Here is a 27251-nt window from a genome sequence, read left to right as displayed (position 1 = left end):
ACGGCCAGAAAAAAAAAGTAGAGACTAGTGACAATAAGGAAATGATGAGGGCATGAAATAAGTCAGTGGCGATGAGCATTTTTTTAATTAATTAATTTATTTATTTATTTAATGTTTTTCTTTGGCTGCGTTGGGTCTTCGTTGCTGCACACGGGCTTTCTCTAGTTGTGGGCAATGAGCGTTTGTATTTTAACTTGGGGTAGGTGTTGGGATAGGCCATGATTAAAAGATAGATAATTAGTAGAGAGAATAATCAGATGCAGTGATGGATTGGACATGAAAGGTATGGGGAGTAAAAGAGTAAGGATGTTCCATGATTCTTGGCTTGAACATCAGAAGAACCATTCATTAGAACAGGGAATACAAGCGGAGAACAAGAAGATATGTTTAATCAACATATGGTACATTTAGACATTCAGTGACCAAAAGGTAGATTGGTCAACATTTAGGGGATCTGTGTAAATTAAGCTGCTCTATCTACCAGGATTACTTGCAATTAAAGCCTTCTCTGTAACTGTACAATTAACTGCACAATGGCTTTTCTCTGTTAAAAGAACTTGAGGAGTAAGAAGGTAGTTAAAAGAGTTGAGAAGATAAGTCCCTTTCCCTATATACTTAATTCACAGTACAAGAGACCCAATTTCAGTGATCTTTTCACTGTCATTTAGAAAAGCAAAACCCTATTTATTTGCTCTATTTGGTTTAATGAGTCTGACCTCCTTTCTTCAGAAAAAAAATTGAGAATGTGAAGCTCGCTCCCTATCTTTTCCCTTTTTTTGTTGTATGTGGCTGCAATGATTCAATTCTTTATTCAACACTGCCTGTTACCTATATAACATCCATTGCCTCCTTTTAAGGTTTTCTTTGTTTGCCATTTTTGGCCTTTCCTTACTCTATTTGAGAATTGTATTTTTTTAAAAAGTATACCTGCTCAACTTAGTTGAACAATTGCAGCAACCTTTTTTTTTTTTTGAGCAAGTCTTATAAGCCAGGCAATGAATCAAGTGTTTCACATATATTAGCTCATTTAGTTTTCAAACTCTTGCAAAGTAGATATCCCCATTTTATGATTAGATAAAACTGAACATCAAAAAGATTACATAATGAGGGGACTCCCTGGTGGCGCAATGGTGAAGAATCCGCCTGGCTATGCAGGGACACGGGTTCGAGCCCTGCTCCAGGAAGATCCCACGTGTCGCGGAGCAACTAAGCCCGCGAGCCACAACTACTGAGCTTGCCCTCTAGAGCCCAACAGCCAGAACTACTGAAGCCTGCGTGCCACAAATACTGAAGCCCATGTGCCTAGAGCCCACGCTCAACAAGAAAAGCCACCACAATGAGAAGCCCACGCACCACAACAAAGAGTAGCCCCGCGCGCAGCAACGAAGACCCAACGCAGCCAAAAATAATAAAATTTTTTTAAAAAAAGAAAAGATTACATAATGAGCCCAAAGTTAGAAAACTGGTGGACTGTAGAATTGAAACTTGAACCTAGGTCTGTACAGCACCAAAACTTGTGCCACATAACTTTCATAAGCTTTTTGCTACCTGTAAGAGACATTTTACTGAATGTATGACTAAGGTGCTTTCATTCATGAAACAAACATGAGTGCCTACTACATGTCTTCGAACTTTCTGTAGATACACTTTTAATAGTCCCTTCCCCTACTGTTTTTGAAACTGGAAAGCTGCATACAGTACACTTTTTTTGCCTTTACTTCCTCTCATTAAATGTCAAATTTAATCATGTTAACGATTATTATCAGGTTGTGGTTCAGGCACCGCCATTTCCTGCTTTAGTTCCTGTTCAAAATGAAGTCCAGCATATTTTCTTTCCTAGTCCTCTAAAATTACCTGTTCTAGGAAGCAATTTTTTTTTCTCATCTGAAAACTCACCTCTATTATTTTGTGTCATTTTAGCAATTTACATGAAGCTAACAAGTTGGGACTAAAAATGCAGCTTTCCTAAATGTCACTTAATATTTTCAACTTAGTCATATGATTCTGGTTATAAAGTGATCCACATTTATAAATCCAATGTGACATATATGGAATCTAAAAAAAAATGGTTCTGATGAACCTAACGGCAGGAAAGGAATAAAGACTCAGATGTAGAGAATCGACTTGAGGACATGGGGAGGGGGAAGGGTAAGCTGGAACAAAGTGAAAGAGTAGCACTGACATATACACACTACCAAATGTAAAATAGATAGCTAGTGGCAAGCAGCCACATAGCACAGGGAGAGGAGCTCGGTGCTTTGTGACCACCTACATGGGTGGGATAGGGAGGGTGGGAGGGAGACGCAAGAGGGCGGAGATATGGCAATTATGTATACGTATAGCTGATTCACTTTGTTATACAGCAGAAACTAACACAACACTGAAAAGCAATTATACTCCAATAAAGATGTTAAAAATAAATAAATAAATAAATAAATAAATAAATCCAATGGGAGTATTTACGGTTCTGTGCTAACCCGAGGGGAAGACATAACCATGGGACTTTTTCTTAGATTTTTCAAGGACAGTCCCAATTTAAAACATTCTGTCCAACAGTCACATCTCAAGTTTCAGTTCAGAAAAGACAGTCAAAGGGTATACATATGCAAAGGGTAGTTTGCAATACTGACTCTATATGGCAACAGAGTAGGTAAGGGGGGGTGGTTAAGGGAAGGCAATCAATCACTTAAGACTCTTCTTTACTTTACCTTACTTTATTTTAATTTTTTTGGCCGAGCCATGCATCCTGCAGATCTTAGTTCTCAACTAGGGATTGAACCCAGGGCCTCTGCAGTGGAAGCACGGAGTCCTAACCATTGGACCTCCAGGGAATTCCCAAGATTCTTCTTTTTTAAATAATCCCAAAACACACCTCACAAACTTGGTGCAATTGCCTTAGTCTTCTTTTACAGCTTAGAATGAAGTATCCCAATGAAATAATGAAATAGTTGCTTGCCTGAACATGTTTGGAAATGAAATTTTAACTGACAGTAGGGAAAATAAGTATTCAAAGGTAAATATTAAATAAAAATGTAACAATGCACAAACTCTTGAGATATTCCTATAATTTCAGTATCTAAGTATGCAATTTATAACCACTAAAATTGTCCAGCCACATTTCTATACAATTATCATTTAAATTTGGCCTTCAAAAATACTTTCTATACAGAGCCACAATTACTTGCCATTCCCTCAACAATCCATATTCCGGTTCTCCTGCCCCCAGTTCTGTGTGTTCTGTGTTTGATGCCTTCCCTCCCCACTAATCAAAATTATCAGTCACATTTTTAGGTTCCAGAGATGGCTCCCTGCTAAACCTCCAACCCCTTCTCAACTCTGTTCAATTTATTTTTTCCTTCTTCTTTATTCAGGGCTTACCAATGTGACAATACTTTACATATTTTGTTTAATACTAATACTCCCCTTTGAAACATTATTCTCTCCACTTAACAGATAAGGAAACTAAAGATGAAAAAGGTTTGGTATCATGTTCAAGGTCACATCAAAACAGGAATTCAAACGCTGGTCTGTCTGAATTTTAACTGAATTCTCTTTCCATGAAACCACACACTCTACGACACTCTCTTATAGTATATACTGCATTGTGTTACCATTATTCGTTCAAATATCTCTCTCTCCCACTACAGGGATGTTCCTCAAAGACAGGGAAGGTTACTCCATCCTTACCTCCCAGCAACACTCAACAGAGCCTATTATACAACGATCTCAAAGTGTTACTAAATATTCAGTTTATGGTTTTGCAGCATTATTTTCCATTGATTACTCTCCTTCAACCAAATCTCTATGAAGCCATTTTTACTGTGATGGGAAAGCACAACAGCTTGCAATATAAGCTTTGTAATCAGATTGATTAGATGTAAATTCCACCTCCACCAACTTATTAGCTGAGAAATCTTGAACACATGAGTTAACCTACATTAACTCATGGGAGGACAGTAATCACAGTAGCTACCTCCTAGGATTAAAAGGATTAAATGAGGTAACATAGACAATCCTCATCTTTTCCTACATGCTACCCTAAATTTTCTTCGGCTCAGTCTAGTGTAGCCTTTTTCAGTACAAATTCCTTATAATCTTGATATTACTCAGCCATAATAAAGAATAAAATAATGCCACTTGCAGCAACATGGATGGACCTAGAGATTATTGTACTTAGTGAAGTTAAGTCAGACAAGATAAATATCACATGATACCGCTTATATGTGGAATCTTAAAAAAGGGTACAAATGAACTTATCTACAAAAGAGAAATAGAGTTACAGATGTGGGAAACAAACTTATGTTTACCAGGGGGGTGTATATTGGAAGACTGGGATTGACATATACACACTACTATATATAAAATAGATAGCTAATAAGGACCTATTATGTACCACAGGGAACTCTACTCAATACTCTGTAATGGCCTATATAGGAAAAGAATCTAAAAAAGAGTGGCTATATGTATAACTGATTCACTTTCCTGTACATCTGAAACTAACACAACACTGTAAATCAACTATACTCCAATAAAAACTTAAAAAAAAATTTCCTTGCAATTTTGAATGAAATGGACTAGCCAAAAAGGTTCATGGTTTAAAAATTGCTCAGGTCACTTACTTGACTTTTAGGGCCAACTGTCCAGTGCCAGTCTGGACTCAAAAATATTTATTCTTGGAGGCTTGACTATGCAAGAGTGCCCCCACTGTATACTATATTTTATTTGTTCACCACATTTTCAAGCCCTACCAGCAAGTTTGAAAATTGGAACACAGACACTTCCTATTTTACTACCACCTAACTTAATACTACCTGATGCAGGAAGACAACTAACCTGTGTGGGAGGCAGGCTATTTCCCCTGCAAGAAAACGCTCCTGGAACCACCTGTGTCTGGTCTCAGGCATGGCTCATTCTCACCACACCTCCATATTGGTCTGGAATCTAGAGGCTAAGCCACTACACCTGACAGAGGATACCCATTTCCTTCTCTTAAACTTAGCAACCCTTACTCCAAAAAGTTAGGATTTTATATTGTTATGCTATTTTACGGCTCTTTAGGCTAAAGTGCCTAGTTTCCAAATTATCAGAATTCCCTCTTAAAATTTTAAAAATCTATGAAAAAGCCCAGTTTTGGAGGAAAAAAGTTTTTAAAAATACATAATCCCTAGAAACAAGAGCAAACACTAAGGCTATAGCCAGTCTCAAAGGGGAAAAAAAAAGAAAAATCTTCAAATGCTTAGTTGGCTAAAGCTAACCAAAAGCTCTAAAATCAAAGTACCATAAATAACAACCAATCTCAAAGTAAACAGAATATACCATTAACAAAGTGAGCAAGTGTGAATAACAAAATACCTAACACATTCACCACGAATTTTAAAATTACTTGGTATGCAGATACAGAGATTAATAAATTGTTCCAGATTCTGTACTTCCCTAGACAGTATATGTTGTTATAGAGCAGGGCCTTTTTTGGCGGGGCTAAAAATTAAAAGGGTGACAGATTAGTGACAGAATAATCTCTTAAGTTCTACAAGGAGGTGTTGCGTTAGAAAGCCATGACTCGAAGGAACAATACCCAGAACACTGGCTGTCAACATCAGGCAGATAAAAATAAGAAAAGGTGAAGCACGCTGATGGACCGCGGCATTGTTTCCAGACAAGAAATATCCCTTTAAGGCCCATGCCAAGGATTTCAGCGCCAGCTCCGCAGTCAGTGCTGGAATCAGAAAACTAAACTGTTGCCCGCTCAGTGGGAGCAGGGCAGCGACCCCCTCCAGTCGGCGTCCAGCGCGCGCAGGGTCGCCCCCTCCTCCCGAGCCCGCTCCTCCGACTGCTAGCTGGCCGCTCCCCGCCGACCCCGGCTCGGCCACCCGATGACCCCGCACTCCCTCCAGGGCCCGACGCGCCCCAAACATAGCGCCAGGGGAAGGAAGCGAAGGAGAGGGGACTTGGGAGGGGGCGGAGGGGCGGGAGGCGGCGCTGGGCTTCGGCCCATCACCATCAAGGCTCGAGGACAGCGCGGGTTCGGGAGGAGGGAGGCTGAGCCTCCGCCACCGGCCAAATGATAGCGTCCCGGAGCGCAGGTGCCGGCGGCTGCCGAGGAAGTCACGGGCCGGGAGGACTACGCGATGCCCCCACACCCCCCACCTCCATACCACCCGCCGCTCTTCTCCTCCCTCGTCCAGCTTCATCCTCCGCTTCTGTCAGAACCCAACGACCTCCACGCGGCCCGCCTCAGCGCGGAGGTGATGCCGGCTCTTACCGTAGGAAAGGGCGCCGCGCCGCTAGGAGGCGGCTGGAGTGCGCGCGGGAGACACCGAGGCAAACGCCGCCGCCGCCGCCGCCACGGGAGTCTGACTAGCCACAACGAAGCAACCCGCGGGCGCGCTGCCTCCAGAGCCGTCGCCCCACCCCCTCTCCCGCAGGATTTTGCGCCGGAGCCTGCAGTCTCCGCGCTGACTGGGAGAGCGAGGGGAGGGGCGGGGCGCCCCGCGCCCCGCGGAGGCGGGGCGGAGCGCTGGCAAGTCTGATTGGCATCTGTGGGCCCAATGGGACCGCGGACGCTCCCGGCTATGCTTAGACTGACTTTCCTCCTAGCCCGTAGCAGTAGAGAGGCGGGCCTACTGGCTTCTTTTATTGCCGCCTTTTTGACAAACCCGATCGCACGGAAAAGTCGGTTGGTTGGCACTGGCGGCCAAATGGTCCAATTACCGCAGGGAAGGGGGCCTCTGAACCCAGATTGGCGTTCTCTCTACCTATAGGGTAGGCCCAGGGCGGTGAGACCCTGCCCCGGATGTGGGCGCGGCCCCGAGGTAGACCTGAGAGAGGTTCCACTGTGGTTGTTTGGAGAGGCGGAACTGAGATCTTTTTCTTGATTATCATGTGACGGATTCTGGATTTAATGGGGGAAAAAGCGTGGTGGAAAAGGCCAAGGATCCAAACTGGCGAATTTCCTAATCTTCGCGCCCCTCTGCGCTCTCCAGCCAGCGGCGCTGCCAGGTGAGTTCGGGGCTCCAACGAGCCGGCATCCTCCTAAGTGCACTCGCCCCCCGCGCCCCCCACCCCCCGGTGCCCTGGCCTCCAGATGCTTCCGTGGGCCGTGTCGCCGTCCCTTATCCCCTCATCCCCTCACACTCCCGGTCCCAAACGCACATACGCCTCTTGGCACCGGGATTCTGTTTGCATTGTGGATCATACTGTACAAGAACTGCGTTCAACTCCAGAATGTACTGGTCCCACAGTGCAGAATGGGGGGAGTCCGGATAGGGCACCGTTGGCGGACCGTCGGCATTCGAAGACGAAGGGCAAGGATAGTTTAGGAACGCCCTGAAGTTCTGAGACAAGTAGGCCCGAAAATCAGGTAAGTGTAAGCACAACGCTGTTCCTTTGAAGGACGGTCAGGTTGGCCAAGGCTTTTGCAGCAGGAGCCTTTAGAAAGTGACTCATTGTTTAGAATAGCTCTGTATTGGGGGCCCATTAAACAAAACTGTCTTCGGGATGGGGCGAGTTCACTGGGAAGTGTACTGGCAGTCGCGAGAGAAGGGAAATGCGAGATGGTGTGGCAAGCACCATGGACAAATGATCAAGCCCACACACCTGGTACCGAGACGTTGAACTGTGGGCAGGGGGCCTTTAGATTGCCATTTAGGGGAAGCGCAGGTTTTAACAATGGATAAGCATATACTTAACTATCTTGCAGGTGCAAGAAATAACCACCTCAAATGAGAAATACTTGAACAAATTTTTGTTTTGGAGTATGCAGCTCCCTCCACCCTGCCCCCCCCCACCGCCCTTCTTTAAGAAGAAAGTAGTAGTAGGAAACAAATATAATAAGTTAACAGAGATTTATTAATAAATTAATGAAATCGGAGTTGTAGGTCATCACTGAACCCCAGCATCCATAATCCTTCAAGTGTCATTTAAATATCAACAGAGTGCTTCCCAATCGAGGGCATTTTAGTAAAAGTGCATACAAAAGTTTGTTGCATCCCACATAATAGAACTTGTAGCCACAAGACTGTGTTCTTTGCAGCCTTTTCACCTCCAGTCTTCAAGTACCTATGTTGAATGCAGCTCCCTTCCTGTGACCAGTTGCTACTCAGTTCTTTACGAGAAAAAATGAAGCTTGACTCATCCAGTGGCTGGCTGATGGAAAAGTTACGTTTAAGCAACTGTATTATCGTAAACCTTTTAAAAGTCCATAAAAATGGCCAGATCGATTGGAAATGGAAATTGAGCAAATTCAATTTACAGTGTGAAACCCATCTGTAGTTACTAATCAGTACGCACCTCTCCACCTCTTCTTCCAAAGTCAGTCCCACATTCCACAATGGCAACCTCTGGCCAGGAAAGGAGACCAGCACGGAAAATGCCTTCCTGGGAGCAAAAGCATCTGTTTTTCATAGTGCAGTATGAAGTATCTGCCAGCCAAGTAAACAAGTTGAGTGCAGGCAGATGGGTATAAGGGAAAGAAGGGAGCTAGGAGATTCAATAGGTCACTATTGAAATGCAACAGATATATACTCTTGCACCATGACAGTCACCCACTGTTTGAAGTAGTAGAGATGTAGCAATCAAAGTTAGTTCTAAAATATAATTACTTAAAACATGATAGTCTAGGGCATTTGATTTATCTAGCCAGCTTCCTCACCTTTTCCCTGTTTCTTATCTTCCTGCATTTTTACTCCTATCACCCATGCTTTTGTTACCATCCCCATTACCTTCTGATCTTTTCCTGTTGCCATCAAGTGTCCTCTCTCATCCTCAGTCTATCACTGCCCAGTGGCTTATTTCCCTCTGTTTATAATCATACTTAGATTCCTACTTTACTGAAAATTTGTTCTTGATCCTTCTTTTTTTTTTTTTTTTTGTGATACGCGGGCCTCTCACTGTTGTGGCCTCTCCCGTTGCGGAGCACAGGCTCCGGACGCTCAGGCTCAGCGGCCATGGCTCACGGGCACAACCGCTCCGCGGCATGTGGGATCTTCCCGGACCGGGGCACGAACCCGTGTCCCCTGCATCGGCAGGCGGACTCTCAACCACTGCGCCACCAGGGAAGCCCTTGATCCTTCCTTTGTCATCCTCATTGTATGTCTGACCTTTCATCTTCTTTTCTCCAAATGTTTCAAAGGAATAAAATGTTGTCAACTGTTTGCATTTCATTATCTTCTGTTAACTCCTCACCCAACTTCATGCAGCCTGGCTTCTGATTTCCCATTCTATTTACCCTTTTCCCATTGGTCACAAGGTTGATTAAAAAAACGTGAGTAAGTATGGAACATACTGTAAACCTATAATGTGAAGATTAAATAAGTGCTTATACCTAAGTATTATAGATGAATGCATTCCTATCAAAATTCCAAGTTTTTAAGAACTAGTGATTTTAGCATTGAAAAACGTGGAAGGTCAAAATAGTGAAAATATTCTGGAAAAGAAAATGGTAAATAGGTACTAGACCTCACAGATATTAGAACATATCCAGTAACAGTCATACAGTACTAGTACAAAACAGAAATATAGATCAGTTTTACAAAGCTGGAAAGAGCCAGCTTTGTAAACCAGGAATAGAAAAAATTTTTTCTGGTATCAAAACAATCTTGACTTTTTTTCCTTCTCTTAGGGTATATTTCCCTTTTTTCGACTCTGCAACAGCCTCTTTAAACTGTTTAAATGAGAATGTCCTTGGCTCAGAGAGTACTACTCACCTGGCTTTTCACATTACTCTTCTTGATCATGTTGGTGTTGAAACTGGATGAGAAGGCACCTTGGAACTGGTTCCTCATATTTATTCCAGTCTGGATATTTGATACTATCCTTCTTGTCATGCTGATTGTGAAAATGGCTGGGCGATGTAAGTCTGGCTTTGACCCTCGACATGGATCACACAATATTAAAAAAAAAGCCTGGTACCTCATTGCAATGTTACTTAAATTAGCCTTCTGCCTTGCACTCTGTGCTAAACTGGAACAGTTTACTACCATGAATCTGTCCTATGTCTTCATTCCTTTATGGGCCTTACTGGCTGGGGCTTTGATAGAGCTTGGATATAACGTCTTTTTTGTGAGAGACTGACTTCTAAGGACATCATCTCATTTTATTGCTGTTCAACAAGCTATCATTAAAGTGTTCTGAATCCTTGCAAGCTTGAAGAATGCCAGAGAACTGAGAAAAATATGAAATGTAATTTTATACTGCTTCCATAAAGTAGTCTTGGTGAATCATGGACTTCTAGTCAACCCAAAACTTAATTATTCAGTATTTGAGTTATTAGTACCCTTATTGTCCTATGTAAATAAAGTTTGTTTTGGATCTTATTTTTCTACTTGACTATTGAATAATGTTTTAAGTATGTGATCAACATTTAAAGTAAATATAAAGCCTTTAATCTACATATTTGGGTAGAAGTTTAATATATCATGGCCCCATTACTACCATAGTAAATAGTGCTTCTCGATTATGAAGGAAAAACAGTTACTGAAATAATTAGGGGTGCCACTTCATGTTTACATTCAGAAAGAATCTGAGAGTTCGACAGTTTTTTATCTAGGCTAAGTTCATTGTTACCTCTGCCTTCTATTTGAAACAAATAAACTAGAGGTAGCATATTAAAACAGAGCAGAAGCTTGCCTCTTTCTAATGTTAGGGGAACTATACATCCCAGTTATGTCAGGAAAGTCCAGTTTATGCCTATTGTCCTGGGGTCTCAGGGAGTTAGTTCCCCTTTCATTCATAGAAGTGTCCTGGTTTGAAAAATTATAGATCACCCTACGAGGGTACTTAACCAATTCCAGTGAAGTGTAGGTGGCAGTACGTACAAGAATTCCAAACAGTCTTAAGTGTCTTATAACCCTAAAGCAGGGTCAGGGTGATGTTCTTGCCCTATACAGCCCTCACTTAGCTTTGGGAGTATCTAAAGGAGTATTTTGTTCATTTAAAAAATATCTAACAAAAAAGTGGTTTCTGGCTGCTAATACTTGAGAGGATTGCTTAAATATAGCATTTTGGTCTAGTTCTCCTTTGTAAAGACAGATAATATGACAAAGTTTCAGCCACAACACTACAAATTAATACTGCTTAACTCTTTGTTTGAAACTACAGAGGTAGGGTAAATAAATAAAAAACTGATCAGTTACAGATATTTCCCTGTCTTATAATTGGTATATATTAGTATTTGGGGTATGTAAAAATAGGATTAAGAAGGATAGTTAATATGGGGAATATAATGTTCCAAGACTTGATCAGGTATTCCTAATTCAATTGAGAGATCTAAACTATTTGGTCACTGGAATCTATTATTAATACATTCAAAGCAGAAGAAAGCTGTAATCTCTGTGAGAAACCAGATAGGAGGGTTTTGTAGTTCAGGAAAACCTGTAGTTGTGAAAGTATCATCTAAGTATAATCTCTCACAGAGAAAAGAAGGAACAGCACCACATGTAAACAGTCAGCTAGGCCAGGAGACAGCAAAGTACTTCTGTAAAGGGCTATATAGTAAATACTTAAAGTTTTGTGGGCCATATGGTTTCTGTCACAACTACTCGGCTCTTGTGGTGAGAAAGCAGCCATAGACTATGGCTATGTCCCAATAAAACTATTTGTGGACAATGAAATTTAAATTTTGTATGATTGCCACATATCACAACATATTATTCTTTTGATTTTTGTTTCAACCGTTTAAAACTGTAAAAACCTTTCTTGCCTTACAGGCTATACAAAAAGCAGGTAGTGGCCTAAATATGGCCTATTGGCAGTAGTTTCCTGACCCCTGAGCTAGGCCATGAAACAAGCAAAAGCAGAAATTCTATATGACATTACTAAGAGGAAATGTGGGACTGGTCTCCAAGGAAAAGAGAAGTTCGGTAAGAATTATATGTAAAAAGGCAACACAATAACCAACTTGTTCACACATGAGGATCAATCAATTGTAAGAGTATCTGAAAGAGTCCCAGGAAGTAGAACTCTTCTTACTTAACTTGGTATACTGCCACACTAAATAAACAACCTGAAGCAGCAGTAAGTTATTGATGTGTGCCTCCCCGATTCGGACACCAGATGTGTGTGTTTTTTCCCTACATCACCAAGGAATTAACTCAATTCTGACACTATCTGGAGATAGCATCAGATACCACAAGTTAAGGGTTCAGTCCCAGAAAACTGCACATGCCCCCCACCCCCTCTGCAACTTCAGATGCCAGGCACAAATTCAGGTTGTCACCTTGCTTCTGACCTACCGCCTCTAGAATGGAGGTTCCCATGACCCTCTCCTTGAATTTGCTTAATTTGCTAGAGCAGCTCACATAACTCAGAGAAACATTTTACTTACTAGAACACCAGTTTATTATAAGAGGATATTAACTCAGGAACAGCCAGATGGAAGATTCATAAGGCAAGGTATGGGGAAGGGGTGCAGAGCTTCCATGCTCTCTGGGCACACCACTCTTTCCCCATCTCCTCATGTTCACCAACCTAGAAACTTTCTGAACCTTGTCCTTTTGGTATTTTATGGAAACTTGATTACATAGGCATGACTAATTAAATCATTAGCCATTGGTGATTGAACTCAATCTCCAGCCCTGGTGGGGAGAGGGGGACTGAAAGTTTCAACTCTTTAATCGCTAGGTTGGTTCCCCTGGCAACCAGCCCCAATATGTAGGTTACCTAGGAGCTTTGCAAGAGTCTCCTCATTAACATAAGCTCAAAAGACACCTTAATCACACTTATCACTTAGGAAATTCCAAGGGTATCTGATTCCTATGCCAGGAACAGGGATGAAGATTAGATACATATTTCTAATTATAAATTACAATATCACAGCCTACTTTAGAACAGTAAGTAATGGAAGACATGAAAGAGAAATTATGCTTACAGATGGAAACAAAACTAATGTAATAATACATCAACAGTAAGTATTGCAGAAAATATCTTCCCCTTGGTCTTAGCTATAGGATACCTCCTTTATAATAGAGATGTTTACTGATGGTGTTTATAAAAAGAACACATTCTGCCTTAAGAAAGAAACTTAAATTTGAAAGGTTTTAGTGAAGTCATTAATTTCCAGGTCAACACAGAGAAGTAACTTAAACTGGTTTGGGCAAATACTTATCAAAAAGTCTGACTGAGGGCTTCCCTGGTGGCACAGTGGTTAAGAATCTGCCTGCCAGTGCAGGGGACACGGGTTCAAGCTGTGGTCCGGGAAGATCCCACATGCCACAAAACAACTAAGCCTGTGCGCCACAACTACTGAGCCTGCGAGCCACAACTACTGAAGACTGCATGCCTAGAGCCTGCTCACCGCAACAAAGAGGAGCCCCACTGGCTGCAACTAGAGAAAGCCCACAAGCAGCAACAAAGACCCAATGCAGCCAAAAATAAATTTATAAAAAAAAAAAATTCTGATTAAAAGCAACATGTGAACAAAATAATTTTCTATAGCAATTAAAAATATGAAAAGTAGGAAATAGATATTCAGAGGAACCACGACTTATTCAACATATCATGAACACAGAAACCAGATGTGGTAGCACCATCCATTACCACATGAAACATGACCAGAAATCCACCAATGGAGAGCTTCCAAGCATTAAGAAAAATAGTTGCATAAAGCTTCAAGGAGTAGAAATCCATCCGTGGGCTACAGCTTACTGTAATTTTAAGAGTTATTAACCTTAGAATTTGATCATCTGGTTTCTACTTTGCTTTTTCACAGTGCAGCAAATAAGAGGAACTGATATTAATGAACAGAAGTGATGGCCAAAAAAGGAGAGGAAACCATAGAGCCATTTTCAAATAGGGGCAGGCATATTACTATGCACCTGCATCATAAAGAAAAGTTATTTCTCTCTATTGAGAGGAAAATTATCAGAGTTCTTTCAGCATTAAACAAAGGGATTTCCTTTATCCTTGATTGATCATGTTTGCAGAGTAAACATCACTCTTCCTCAAAGTATTATTGGTGTCCTTAGAATTCATGACTTAGATAAAGAAGGTACACAGGAAAAAAACAAAAAACCTCCTCATGATAGAAAAGCTAAAGCCCAGGTAAATTAAATGAAATTAGCCCATGGTCATTGGTAAACGGAGAAGTTTAACTCCAAATGCTATTTCCACAAATAGGTTTCCTATTGAAGAAAAAAAAAGAAAGCATCAACAGAAGATACCAGTTATCAGATGCTACATAAAGACAACACTGGATTAAAAGCTTGAGAGGGATCTACACTTCAATATTTTACTTTCATTTTGCTTGCCCTATATTAAAGTTAGCCAATCATACTGTAACCATACTGGTAATCCTACACCATAAAGCAAATTTACTACCACTATAATCTATATACTACAAACACAAATTTGTAATTCACTTATATAAGGAAAAGACAGTCTGTGACATGATTTTGAATTGCCATCCCTGAGCAAAATAGTGAACTAGAAAGAAGTTTGTTTTTGATGTCCTACCTCCACCATACCTCACCTTTGACCTCTTGATGCAACTTTTTCCTCTTGCCAGATGCCTATCCTCTGCCCAAAATTAGAGACAGGAATACATAGAAGTGATGTGAAGATGTGAAATTAGGGTGACCCAGCACACAGCTCTTCTAACTATTCTTTTTACTATGTTAATTCCAGGATCAGAAGCTAACGTTTGTAGTGTCTATGATATGCCAAGCAATGTGCTAGATAAGCATTTGGCATGTGCTGTCATTAATTTTCACCACCAATTAACAGAATAGGTATTACCCCCTATTTTATAGATGAGAAATACAGACTAGTGAAGAAATTTCTCAACATTATACAAGTGTACTATCCCCCTTTAATAACCAACAGCTGTACCGCTACAAATGCCCCCAGCATATCATCCCCGTGAAGTGACTTTACAGAACTTTGTCTGTGAAAATGTGCCACCTGTATGTCCTTATCCCACTCCTGTAACAGAATAAAGACAAAGAAAACTAGTGCATGTTATCATCTTGCTTCAATATTTTCAATTTTTGAATGTTTATTTATAGTATCAATAGGGAGAACAACACAAGCTTAATCAGAATGCCTCTCTGACAACCAGATAACCAGACTTTATCTTGCCAAATATGACTTAGGAATAGTTAAATTCTGCTTCAGACTATGAAATATTAAGATGCTTCTTAAATTACATTTGCTGGGCTTCCCTGGTGGTGTAGTGGTTAAGAATCCACCTGCCAATGCAGGGGACACAGGTTCGAGCCCTCGTCTGGGAAGATCCCACGTGCCACGGAGCAACTAAGCCCTTGTGCCACAACTATTGAGCCTGTGCTCTAGAGCCCGCGAGCCACAACTACTGAGCCCATGAGCCACAGCTACTGAAGCCCACGCGCCTAGAGCCTGTGCTCTGCAACAAGAGAAGCCACCGCAATGAGAAGCCCACGCACCACAACAGAGTAGCCCCCGCTCGCCACAACTAGAGAAAGCCCATGTGCAGCAACAAAGGCCCAACACAGCCAAAAATAAAAAACAATTTAAAAGAAAATTATATTTGCTATTTTTATCATTTTAGGTATAGTTAAAATTTATCCTTAATTTGTAATAATTTTCAGTGTATCTCTAGTTGAAGGGAAAAAAGTTGAACAAGTTTTATAGGTATAATTATCTTTACAATACTTACTCTCCACATTACCCAATGGGCCTAGATATCTAATAGGTAGCTTCTTAAACTTTATCTATAAGGCTGTAGTAAGTACAAAATAGAAATTTCATCTCTTTATAGTGCCCACTGATCTAATTTTCTCCACTTTTCTTTCTGTTGCAATTCTAGAATTACATTACGAATTAAGTCAGAGATGGACGTTTTAAATTATAGAAACCTACATAATTTGTTTTTCCACCCCAATAAAGTTAAAGTTCAACTTTTGTTCCTTCAAATATTTACTGAACACCAAGTGTACTATGTATTAGGTATTGGGGACACAAAGGGATAAAGAAAATTTGTAACTTCTAACTCATGGTTTAGCTAGCGCCTGACATACACTTAACAAATGTTAATGATGTGAAGAAAGGACACAAGAAGCAGAGGAAATAATTGGATCTATATCAGCTGTGAGGTGAGGGGACAGTTGGAGCAGATGAGGTCAGTAAAAGATACACAGAAGAGATGGTTTAACTGGAGTTTTGAAGAGAGAAGTAAGATTTCACCATGTTGTATACGAGGCAGAGATTTTCCCCAGCAAAGGCAAAGAATTTTAAAAGTACACAAAGGAAATGGCAAGTACTGCCATCTGGTAAAGCTGAAAATTGAGTACATCAAATGGAAGAGATTATAGTAGATAAGGCTGGAAAGGAAGGGCCACATCTCAAAGACTCTTTGGAGCCATGGAATATTTCTAAGAGTAGCAACCATATCTGTCTTAGAAAGGTTAATCTGGTGGTAACGTAATGGGCTGGAATGGGGGTAGGGGCAGAGGGCCGCAGGCAGCCTAGAACATGTTATGCTATTTTAAGAGCCTAGGTGAGATGAACATCTACTATGACTGTGAACAGCTACTATAACAAGAAGAGTAGACAAACATTTCTGGGGTCAACTCAAGAAAATCTCATGATATATTGTAGAGTTGACGCGTGAACAACGTGGGGGTTAGGAGCGCTGACCCTGACGCTGGCGAAAATCCACTTATAACTTTACACTTGGCCCTCCGGCCCTCCATATTCAAGGTTCCACACTCTTAGATTCAACCAACAACGGATTGTATAGTACTGTGGTATGTATTTATTGAAAAATATGTGTGTAAGTGTGTAAGTGGACCCTCGCAGTTCAAGCCCATGTTGTTCAAGGGTCAACTGTACACAGAGGAAAAGATAGAGAAATCAGATTACCATGAGATGACTGCAGAGAGAGAGAGAGTGACGCAATAACAAAATTAGGAGGGAATGGAACAGCTAATTCTTGGGGGCAAGGGAGAATAATTTAGACTTGATTACATGGGTCATTAGAGATTGAGAAACCAAGGCTGACTGAAGTCATGGGGTCACGAAGATAGTTCAGGGACAAAGCCTAGAGACCTAAGGGGAAGAACCACAGAGACTGCCTTAAACAATGGTGGAGAGGTAAAAGAAGCCATCCAAAGAAACAGAAAACAACAACAACAAAAAACCCCACAACAGGTCATGCAGAGCTTTAATGAGTAAATGATTGATAACAAGTGTTACAGGGGTTAAACAGAAGTATTAAGAAACGCACCCACTGGATTTGGTAGTCAAAAGGTGACCATTGAGAGAATCACTTCAGCTAAAATGTTAAATTTGAGGATTAAAGTGAAATTGTAGTGAGATGAGAAGTGAAGCATACAGATTTCTAAGAACTTTGTCAGTCAGGAAGACAGATGGAAAAAAGAGCATAAAAGTCATACTCAAGATTTTTTGGTTTTTTTAAGACAGACTTGAGATTTTTCACATAAAATTTCATCTGAAGAAGAAACTTGACAGCTGGGTGGGGACTGAACTGTCTAAATAAAATTTTAAACACTACTATGCAAAATATTTGCAACTATGTTGACTTGCAAGTCTGCACACTTAGTAGTAGTCAGTAGAACAATAGCAATGACCTTTATAGGAAAGTGTAAAGATTTAATATTTTCAAGACATAAATGCATAAATTCTAAACTTCAAAATGTACTGAAGGATCCAAAGTTCTCATATTTTAATAGTGCCGTTCTTGGAAGGTAGATAATGGTAATAAAGCATACGAGTAGTAAGTTTTAATTTCTAGTTAACATAATTCTGTTTCCCACATTTTGTTCTCAGGTCATTCACATTCCCTGATTGAGTCTGAAATCCTGAAGGGAAGATAACCTAAAATGCAAGATGTTTTCCCCCTCCTTTCCCTGCTCTCCCAGTAGAAATATGATATACAACGCCTGTAAACTTAAAAAGGAAAGACATCTCTGCTTTTAGGTTCCTTGTGCTTAACATTTTAGAAAGCTGTCACTCCCATCTGCAATATGCAGTGGGTTACAGGAAAAACTGAACAGAAAAGCCAGGACAGAGATTAAGGATGTTATACCTCTCCTGAGTTGTCCTCTTAATTTTCTTATCTGAGGTATATTGCCAGAGCCAATATCAAACAGAACTCTTTAATGAAATAGCACATTCTAAAACCAGTAAAATTTTGTTTACATATCGAAGTAGTTAAACAGAAGGAAGAAAGATTAAGAAACAGCTGTTCTACCACTCTAAAGATAAAACCCATCATGTCACTTTTTACCAGCCTAAAAGTATTTTGAAAACAATGGTACTTTTGTCCTCTCCTCCTGGGATAAAAATAGTCATATCTAGAGGGAAGGGAGGCAATTTACCATGCCATCCCAGCACCCATACCTTACTAGTTTAGCGACCTTGTTTAAGGTGATCTTTAATATTCTTCTCTGTTGGCATAAGTCAATTTTCGGTATTTTTAAGAGTAAAAACGATTTTCAGACTGGAATCACTTTCAAGATCTTATGGTTTCTGTTGAAGATAGAGACAAGAATTTTTAAATATGACAAGATGAAAGTAAAATGTCAAATATAATAATTACAAAACATGGAAAAAGATTATGGTTATCAATTTTAGTATTTATTGAAAGGTGGAAGACAAAGAAAATTCCTCTCAAACTCCAAAAATAAATCCTGCACCTTCGCTAAAAATGCAAAGTGAACTGAGATATTTGCTTTACATGACAATGAAACTATCCAAAAAGTAACTGAATCCAAATTTACCAAAACAGTGCAAATCTATTATTTACAAAGATGATCTTACCTGCCATAAGTATTTGGGAAAAACCTATTTTACACTCAGGAACACTAATGAAATACCTTGAAGACTTAATCCAAGAAATAAAATATTTCCTACCCTCCATGACCCCCCCCAACAAAGTTAAAGAATGGATTAAAAATGAATATATGCGGAAACAAACAGTATTTCCAATAACCTTATACACATACACGCGCACAGGCACATGCACACACAGAGTGTTGTGCTAGATCAACCTAATCTTTATTTAAGGTCAACAGCTGTAGTGACAAAGACGATAATGAATATGGCTTTAGTAAAGTTTTCAACCAAATATCACAAATGCTTAATTCTTTTGATAGCTAACCAGCTAACCTGAGTATGGAATATATTACTTAGCTAAAAGGATATGAACAAAAATAATTAAAAAGAAAAAAATTACTGTAGCAGACACCACTGAGGTACCTTAGTTTTTTTTTTTTTGTAAAGGTCTGTATGGCAATTTAATAATTTACATAACAACTATTTATTCTATATAGTATAAGTTCACATAGAAACTGTATCTTAAGTGCTTCATTATTCTGGTCCAAGAAACTGGAAATAACAGAAAAAAAGTTGTGTTCAGATAAGAACTGGAATGTACTAACTAGGAAACCATTAATATAATACAATATTGAAATAAAAATTATTTGTATGTAACAAACGTAGCCAACAACTTCTCAGATTGCATCTGAAGAGAATTTTTAAATTATAACCCATAAGACAGGAACGTAAGCATTACTCAAGGTGACAAGGCTGTATCTTGAAATCTGTGTTCACTAACTTGTATTTCACCTCCACAGAGCATTTTACAAAACAATTAAAATTTCAAAATATGGAGAAGGTTGACTATAGGTTATATAGGAAACTACACTTAAAAGCGACCACTCTGGTTGTTTTAGGTATGTCTTTAAGTTAAAAGTTTAAGGCTCATATATTTTGCAGGGATACCCTAAAGACATTTTATTGCAGTATGGTCTCATGCATCTATGTGTATGACCCTGGAAAACTGGAGCTAAAACGAACCTTGTTAAATATGTTACCCTTCACTTAAAGAAAGAAAAACCTAAACATTTTTACCACATTCTCTCTCAATTTTCAATACTGGTTTGTTATAAACTTTTGTCTCCCAAAAAGGTAGGTGAAAATACATAAATTTAGCTAAAAATAGAAGATAAAGGTGGTGAGGAGCATGTTAAGTAATATATAAAACAAAATCCCTATTTACATTTGCATGATTTATACTTTCCTTACGTCATGAAAATTCCTATGTTGCAAATATACTGATTTTCTACTAACCACTGAGATTTCCTTACAATATTTGCCTACCCTTTTAAACTGGAGGCCAGAAATGACATCAATGCTGCAGTTTATTTTTCCTGATGAAATGCCTCTGAGTAAGCTTCTCCCTGACCAGAGAGATAAGCAGTTTTATGGGTACCACAAATGAGGCTGGAGTAGAAACCACTCAAAGTAGAATAGCAACACTAGCTCAAAAGGCAGCACAAAGAACCCCATTTGAAAGTAATCAACCAAAGTATGAGCCCAGAAAAATACCAAATTCAAGTAAAAGAAAATAGATTTGCAACCAGCATAGTTCCTAACATCAAAGCATACACTGAAGACATTTGTTTGACTTTTAATTATGGTAGTGGAAGCAATCTGAAACGGTGCTGAAGTCCATTATTGAAGAGATTTGTTTTAATCATCTTTAGCTAGGCACTGGCAATCCTGTTTCCTATCCCAATTTTACTTTCTAGAGCTTCTTTTGAAAAAAGAAAAAAATACTCTAAGTTGTCTACCTTGCTAGGGTAGGGAGAGGGATGCTTAGAAAGATGAGGTAACAGATCTTATTTTGTTAGTTTTCTCTTTGTATATGGCAGTTGAGTCACTGCCCTTATTTTAATATTTTGTATTTGCCATATTTTCCTTCTGTTCCTCAAGAAAAATGTAATAGAGGATTTTAACTGCTCAGAATTAAACTTTCTGTAACTGAACATTTTTTCTCAGCTACTATTAGGTATAGTATGGGTGCTGATTAGTAAGAAAATTTTCTCAACTTCTTATTCCATACACTACAAAGAAAATTCACGTTATAGGGCTATATAATCAGGTCACATAACTTCATTAGTTAAAGGGTTAAATATCACTAACAGACCTTGTTTCTCCCAACTTATAAAATTGATTCTATTACCTAAGCTGCTCTCTTAATGTTGAATATAGATATTTAAAAATGTATTCCAGGGAGCATAGGAAGTTTCACATATTCATCTTATTCAGCAATTTAAGAAGTTATGCAAAATATGATAACATATATATATATTCCCATACATACACACACACATATAAATATGCTTTCATAACTGAATCTTGGTTTTAAAAATGCTTGCACAGTGTGGGGAATTTAAATATTCACAAGATTTGAATACATACATTTGCACTCCATTAGCACTCTAAGTGGATATACCAGCAGAAACATAATAGATCAAATAAATGATTTAACTGAATTGTCAGTTTGGTGGGGTTTTTTTGCAGACCCAACAGAAAACATATTATTATGAACGTTTATTAAGTGGCTCACATTTCAGTATAAATCACACTAAAAAGGTTTTTTTAAAGCTATTTACACTACAGTGCTGACACATTTAAAATGAAGAAAAAATCGGTATAAATAAGCTCTATGGAAAAGCCTTAAATTGTCAAAAAAGAATTCTGGCTCATATTACAAAATATATATATATATATATATGTTAATGTCAGCTCTATTCTAAAACCTACAACTCCAACTCAAATGATTTTTTTAAAGACTCCTTTTGTTTAAACCTGCAATGTTTACAGTGCATCTGGCCCTAAATGCTTTGATACTTCACAGTTATGGACAGGCACTGAGGAATGTTACAAAGCTACATAAACTATAATTTGTAACAGACTTGGGAGCAAGTTCTTGGCTTGCTTTCAGAATTCACGAATCTTTATTACATTATTAAGTTTAAGAAAAAAAACAATATTAAATGGTATATACAAATTTAGCACAAAATGTTATCATCTTTTCTCTCTTGATTTGAATGTGTTGAACTATGTTGCCTTGTATCAACTAGGCTTATGAGACTTCCAGGACACATTTCTTCCTTTAAATCTTTGTTGCTATTTTCAAACTTAGAGTCCACATCAATCTTAAATTCTGTAAATTGAACATGATCCAATTTTGCTTTAACATTCTTGCCATCCATATTATTTGGTGCTCCAGTCTTTTCAGGAATATAAACATTCACAGGTTCTTCCTTGATTCTTACAGTTGCAATAGGTTCATGTTTAATCTGCTGTAATTCATATTTAGAATGAAGTTTGTCTGAAAAAACAGAATCCAAGGAGGTTTTGCTTACAGCACAAATCATGTTGTCAGTGTGAGGTCCAAGAACTGATGATGTGGAATCTGGTGATGTGCATGTTTCATGAGTAACTGTATTCTGAGCAGTGTCCTCCTCTGAGTGATATAACTTGAGACGAACATGCCATGCTAAACTGCATACAGCTGAAACTGTCTTGAACTGATGAACAACATTCCTTGGAATAAAATAAATGTCATTATCATACAGCTGAATCCTGGCATAGCGAATGCCTTCCCTCCTCAGTTGATTAAGTTTTGCATCATCAACCCACTGGACACACTAAAATAAAACAAAACAAAACAAGAAATACCAATAAGTCTTTTCCACAATAAAAATTAAATTGAAGATAATAATAGTTTAAAATATACCTGGGACAGTGGAGGTTCATGTAAATCTAACTGCATTCGTTGAACTACTTCTAAGAAATCTTCAGCATGAAAACAAATTACATCTTTGGTTATTCGGGGTTGATCAGGCCTAAAAAAGAACATGAGATAATGAAGAGTCTGCCATTAATGTTTCACTCTGCTAAGTCCTTATTAAATTCAAAGCAAAAAAAGTTTATGGTCAACACCAAAGTATTATCTTAGAAATGAACTGTAATTAGAAGCCCACTTTACATATTTAAACAAAGGGATAACACCATGAGTTTCAACCTAAATATGGATACAAACAACTCATTTTATTATTCACACACACACACACACACACACACACACACACACACACGTTTTCGTATAGCAGAGCAGAAACTTTATTCATTAATCAAGGAATGGAGAAGGGAGAGCTCATGCTCTAAAAACACCTCCCTGAAGGGAGAAGAGTAAAGGAATTTTAAGGGGTAGGAGGCAGACATATCATCAGGGCTCTTGCAAAGGGGTGGAGATTTCCAGGAGCAGCCTCACCTCATTTTATTATAGCTATGTGTAACCATATTTTGAAAAATTAAATTGACCTGAATTGGTTAATTATGCAAATCAAAAAACTAAGTGTTTAGTCTTAAAGTTAAGACTTTAACTTAAAGTCTTTAATTTGTTGTCAATACTTCAACAAATTAAGTGCTAAATTAAAGATACTATATAATATAAAATTTAGAGATAAATATAGGGGAAAGGGAATACATTCTTTCAATACAGACATATATAACTGCAATGATACCAAAAATCCCTAAATAACTCCTAAAAAGTAAGAGACATTCAATAGAAAAGTACTTATAAAATAAACTGTTACCATCCTACTTGCTGAGGTTAATAGAGTCTTTAAATATAATTCTAAAAAAAATCCCCAAATTCTTCAATTAATTAAGAATATACAAATACATGTTTATAAAAGATGCTCAAAAATGGAGTTTGGAATAAAATCCCAAGAAACATAAATACCAACCCCCCCCCCCAAATCATACCAAGGAAATCATAACCAAATTTTAAAAAAACAGTGATAAAGAGAAAATCTAAAACTCATGCATCACATTAATATACAGGGAAAGAGGGTAAGAATGATTGCAGGCTTCTCATCAGAAACAATGCAAGCCAGAAGAGAGCACACTATCTTTAAAGTATTGAAAGAAAAAGTCAGTCTAGAATTCTATAACCCCCAAAATATCCTTAAGAAAGTATGAAATAAAAACATTTTCAGACAAACAAAAACTGAGAGAATCTGTCACCAGAAGACCAGTACAACAAAGAATGTTAAAGAACTTCTTCAGGCTGAAGGAAAATGATATTTAGATGAAAATGTAGATCTATTCAAAGGAATGGAGAGTGCAAGTAATAGTAAATATGAAAGATACTTTATTCTCATCTTAAAAATCTCTTCAGAAATAATTCCTTAATGCCAAAGAAAGCAACATATTTGGGGGTATGGTTATAGCACACATAAAGCAAAATGTATTAATAATAATTAGCACAAAGGCCATAAATGGGAGCAGGGAGAGATGGCAGTATACTATTGAAAGTTCTTACACATTACATAGCAGGTATAATTTTATGTTTTTATAAGTTGGCATTATTTTTTCTTTTCATTTTGAAAATGTTTCAAAGTGTTTATTGCTAATATATAGAATTAAAATATATACAAGTGACTTTTCGATGTTGTCTTATCTTATGACTTAGATAAATTCTAATACTTCTTTTGTAGACTTAGAACTATCTCTATACACAATTATTTTGTCTTACTCTAAGACCCTGTAATTCCATTTCTATGTATTTACTGAAATGAAATGAAATTTTATGTGCACACAAAGGCTTGAAAGGGAATGTTCATAAGAGCTTTATTCATAAAAACCCCAAACTGGAAACAATTCAAATCTCTATCATCAGGTGAATGGATAAATCAATTGTGATGTATCTATACAATGACATACCACTCAGCAACACGAAGGAATGAACTACTAATACACATAACAATATAGATGAGTGTCAAAAACATGCTGAGTGAAAGAAGTCAGGCAACATATGATTCTATTTAAATGAGATTCTAGACTAGGCAATACTAACCTATAAAGAAAGAAAATAGATTTTATAGATGTCTGGAGCTGGGGTACGAATGGGGGGAGATTAACTGCCAAGGTATATGAAGGAAACAAAATATTCTATATTTTAGTCGTGGTAATGGTAACATGGCTGTATAAATTTGTCAAAACACATCAAACTGTACACTTATAACAAGAGTGTGTAGTACTGAATACAAATTATACTTCCATAGTTGATTTTTCAAAAAACTGGATTTCAAGAAGCAACGTGAAATACATAAATCTATGTGAATTCTATCTTCCTAATACTAAAAAGTGATATAAAATTCATCAACACTTCACAAGTCTATCTAGTTTAAGATTTCTTTGTAGTCTCAATCAATCCCAGTCCTTTATCTCAAATTGGTGTTAAGCCTGGCTCTAAGATAAAGTAAAGAATCTTGGACTTCCCTGGTGGCGCAGTGGATAAGAATCTGCCTGCCAATGCAGGGGACACGGGTTCAAGCCATGGTCTGGGAAGATCCCACACGCCATGGAGCAATGAGCCCGTGCGCCACAACTACTGAGCCTGTGCTCTAGAGCCGGTGAGCCACAACTACTGAAGCCTGCATGCCTAGAGCCCGTGATCCACAACAAGAGAAGCCACCGCAATGAGAAGCCCACATGCCGCAATGAAGAGTAGCCCCCGCTCAGGGCACCTAGAGAAAGCCTGTGTGCAGCAGCAAGACCCAACAGAGCCAAAAATAATAAATAAAAAAATTAATTAATTAATGAAAAAAGAATCTAATACTCTAATGCCTAATGTCTCCTTGAGAAAAAGAGCAGAACTCAAAACACTAAGATAAGGAGAACACTAAGAGAAAGTACCAATTTCCTTAGTATAGCTTAATTTAACAACAAGGAATAATAATAAAGGGATCATAGACCACGTTTGCATCAGAGCCATGAAACCCTCTTAAAGCATCAACCAAATTATTTTCTTACCATCTTTAATACTAAGAGATTAAAGCAGCATTGGTATAGAAAGCAAACTGTATTTTACAATACTGAGAAAACTCATAGCTAGCAACATCTCATTCCAAAATCTGTCTCAAATTAAATCTGGCCACCTAATATATTCATACTTTGGCAACAGTCTTTTTCACTGTGAAATTGTTAGCTTCAAGTGTTTTTTCATTCAGTAACTATTCATAGGGAACTACGATGGACCTGTGAAGGACAGGACACAATCTCTAACATCAAATAACATATAAAGTGGAGAAGCAAGCATAAACCAACAATAATTTAAAGGAGCTTAAGAGAGATTTAAACAAAGTTAAGGCCAAGAAGCAAGAATATTTATCTCTGAAAAAAAAATGTAACTATATGGCTAACTTTAACAAATACTATCTATAAATCAGAGTTCACCCTAAATAAATTTTGATGCCACTCTTAAATCCTTTATACCAAACATTCAAGAAAAATCTCATTAATTTGAAACAGGGGGTTGTTGTAATGATTTCCAAAGAGAGAAATTTGCCTTTACTCTTTGACAAAATTAGTATTTTAAACCAGATTATGTTAGAAACTATATGGGAACAACCACAGATATTTGATAATTACCATTTAACTTAAACACAATTATAAATTATTATTATTGAATTATAAACTGTTAATGTCATTTTCCTAAGGACCTCTTAGGGTTAGTTCAGTACTAGTTACTTTGTATATCTGAAATTGATAAAGCTTCATTTATGTTAAGAAAGAAGGTCAGTTTACAGTGGCCTCTCCATTCAGTATTAATTTATAAAATATTACTTTAAATTTTCCCTTTTGAACAAAGGGTCAATCTTGTATTCACAGGCCCTGAAAAAATTTCCTTGTACAGAAAATACAGGCAATATTTTTCACAACATCTTAGGAATCTATGCAACAATACTGACATTTTATACTTTCAGAATTAAAAACAGTTTCTTTTTACTTAGAAAAATTTCTTACATACTTAGTATCTAATTCAACTGATTTAATAAGCAAAACAGCATATTCCATCTTAAGTTTCATACCCAAACAATAGTCAATTTGAAAACAAAACCTAATTGAGCAAAGTTATCTTACAGTATAAATATAGCTTTGCTCTATGGGTTTTATCATTTTAATAAATGAAAATTTTTTTAACATATGGGATGACCACCTCTAAGTATATTATCCATTTTCATTAAGAAAATTATCCATTTTTCTAATCTATCAAAAGAGTCAGTGAAACTTACAAGCAAAGCCAGAAAAAATTAATATAGTAAGGTAAACAAACACTTAGTAGATACCAAACCTTAGAAAGATAGCAAGTTAAAACAGTACCAAGAAAAAACACAAGAATCTGGAGTCAGTTCTGAAATCAGACTCAGCTCTACCACTTGTTAACTATATGACTATGACAACATTACTTGATAGTCCGGAGCCTCAGTCTCCCTTTTGTGCAATAAATATGGGCCTAAAAGTAGAGAAAATTAACTGAACATTTGTAAATGGGCATACAATAAGCACCAAGTGAACCTTAGGTTTTCCATTACCTTAGGTAAGACAACTGTTTTCAACTCTAGTCACGTAAAAAATGAAACTACTTCAGTCAAGCCCAAAAGATAAAATCTAGA

The 27251-nt window shown here is 38.0% G+C and overlaps 3 protein-coding genes across 5 annotated transcripts in view; 1 reads left to right on the top strand and 2 right to left on the bottom strand.

The window, feature by feature from the left end:
• PHTF2 (putative homeodomain transcription factor 2) overlaps positions 1-6378 on the bottom strand; it is a 111479-nt gene extending 105101 nt beyond the window's left edge. For all 3 annotated transcript variants that reach the window (XM_082846753.1, XM_082846755.1, XM_082846756.1), the window contains exon 1: positions 6263-6378. The gene's annotated coding sequence lies outside the window, so the exon portion shown is untranslated. The remainder of the gene's footprint in view (positions 1-6262) is intronic.
• A 478-nt stretch (positions 6379-6856) lies between these two features.
• Positions 6857-10280, top strand: TMEM60 (transmembrane protein 60). Its single transcript, XM_082846286.1, has 2 exons — positions 6857-6999; positions 9620-10280. Exon 2 carries the CDS (start codon positions 9670-9672, stop codon positions 10069-10071), a length of 402 nt encoding a protein of 133 aa, XP_082702412.1. The 5' UTR covers positions 6857-6999; positions 9620-9669; the 3' UTR covers positions 10072-10280.
• Positions 10281-19303: 9023 nt separating this feature from the next.
• The window catches only part of RSBN1L (round spermatid basic protein 1 like), a gene marked incomplete at its 5' end in the record, with an annotated part of 64690 nt that continues 56742 nt past the window's right edge, over positions 19304-27251 (bottom strand). The window contains 2 exons of the mRNA XM_082846432.1: positions 19304-22433; positions 22523-22631. Coding sequence (XP_082702558.1) covers positions 21792-22433; positions 22523-22631 — 751 coding nt within the window. The 3' untranslated portion in view covers positions 19304-21791. The remainder of the gene's footprint in view (positions 22434-22522; positions 22632-27251) is intronic.

The sequence above is a fragment of the Leucopleurus acutus genome (genome assembly GCF_964270905.1).
Source record: "Leucopleurus acutus genome assembly, chromosome: 9".
In the NCBI taxonomy this organism is placed as follows: domain Eukaryota; kingdom Metazoa; phylum Chordata; class Mammalia; order Artiodactyla; family Delphinidae; genus Leucopleurus; species Leucopleurus acutus.
The sequence above is the reverse complement of the archived record's forward strand: the minus strand, read 5'-3'. Positions and strand labels throughout refer to the sequence as shown.

Bases quoted from the DNA above. Each gene is read 5' to 3' on its own strand.
- TMEM60 (XM_082846286.1), top strand. From the start codon at position 9,670: ATGAGAATGTCCTTGGCTCAGAGAGTACTACTCACCTGGCTTTTCACA.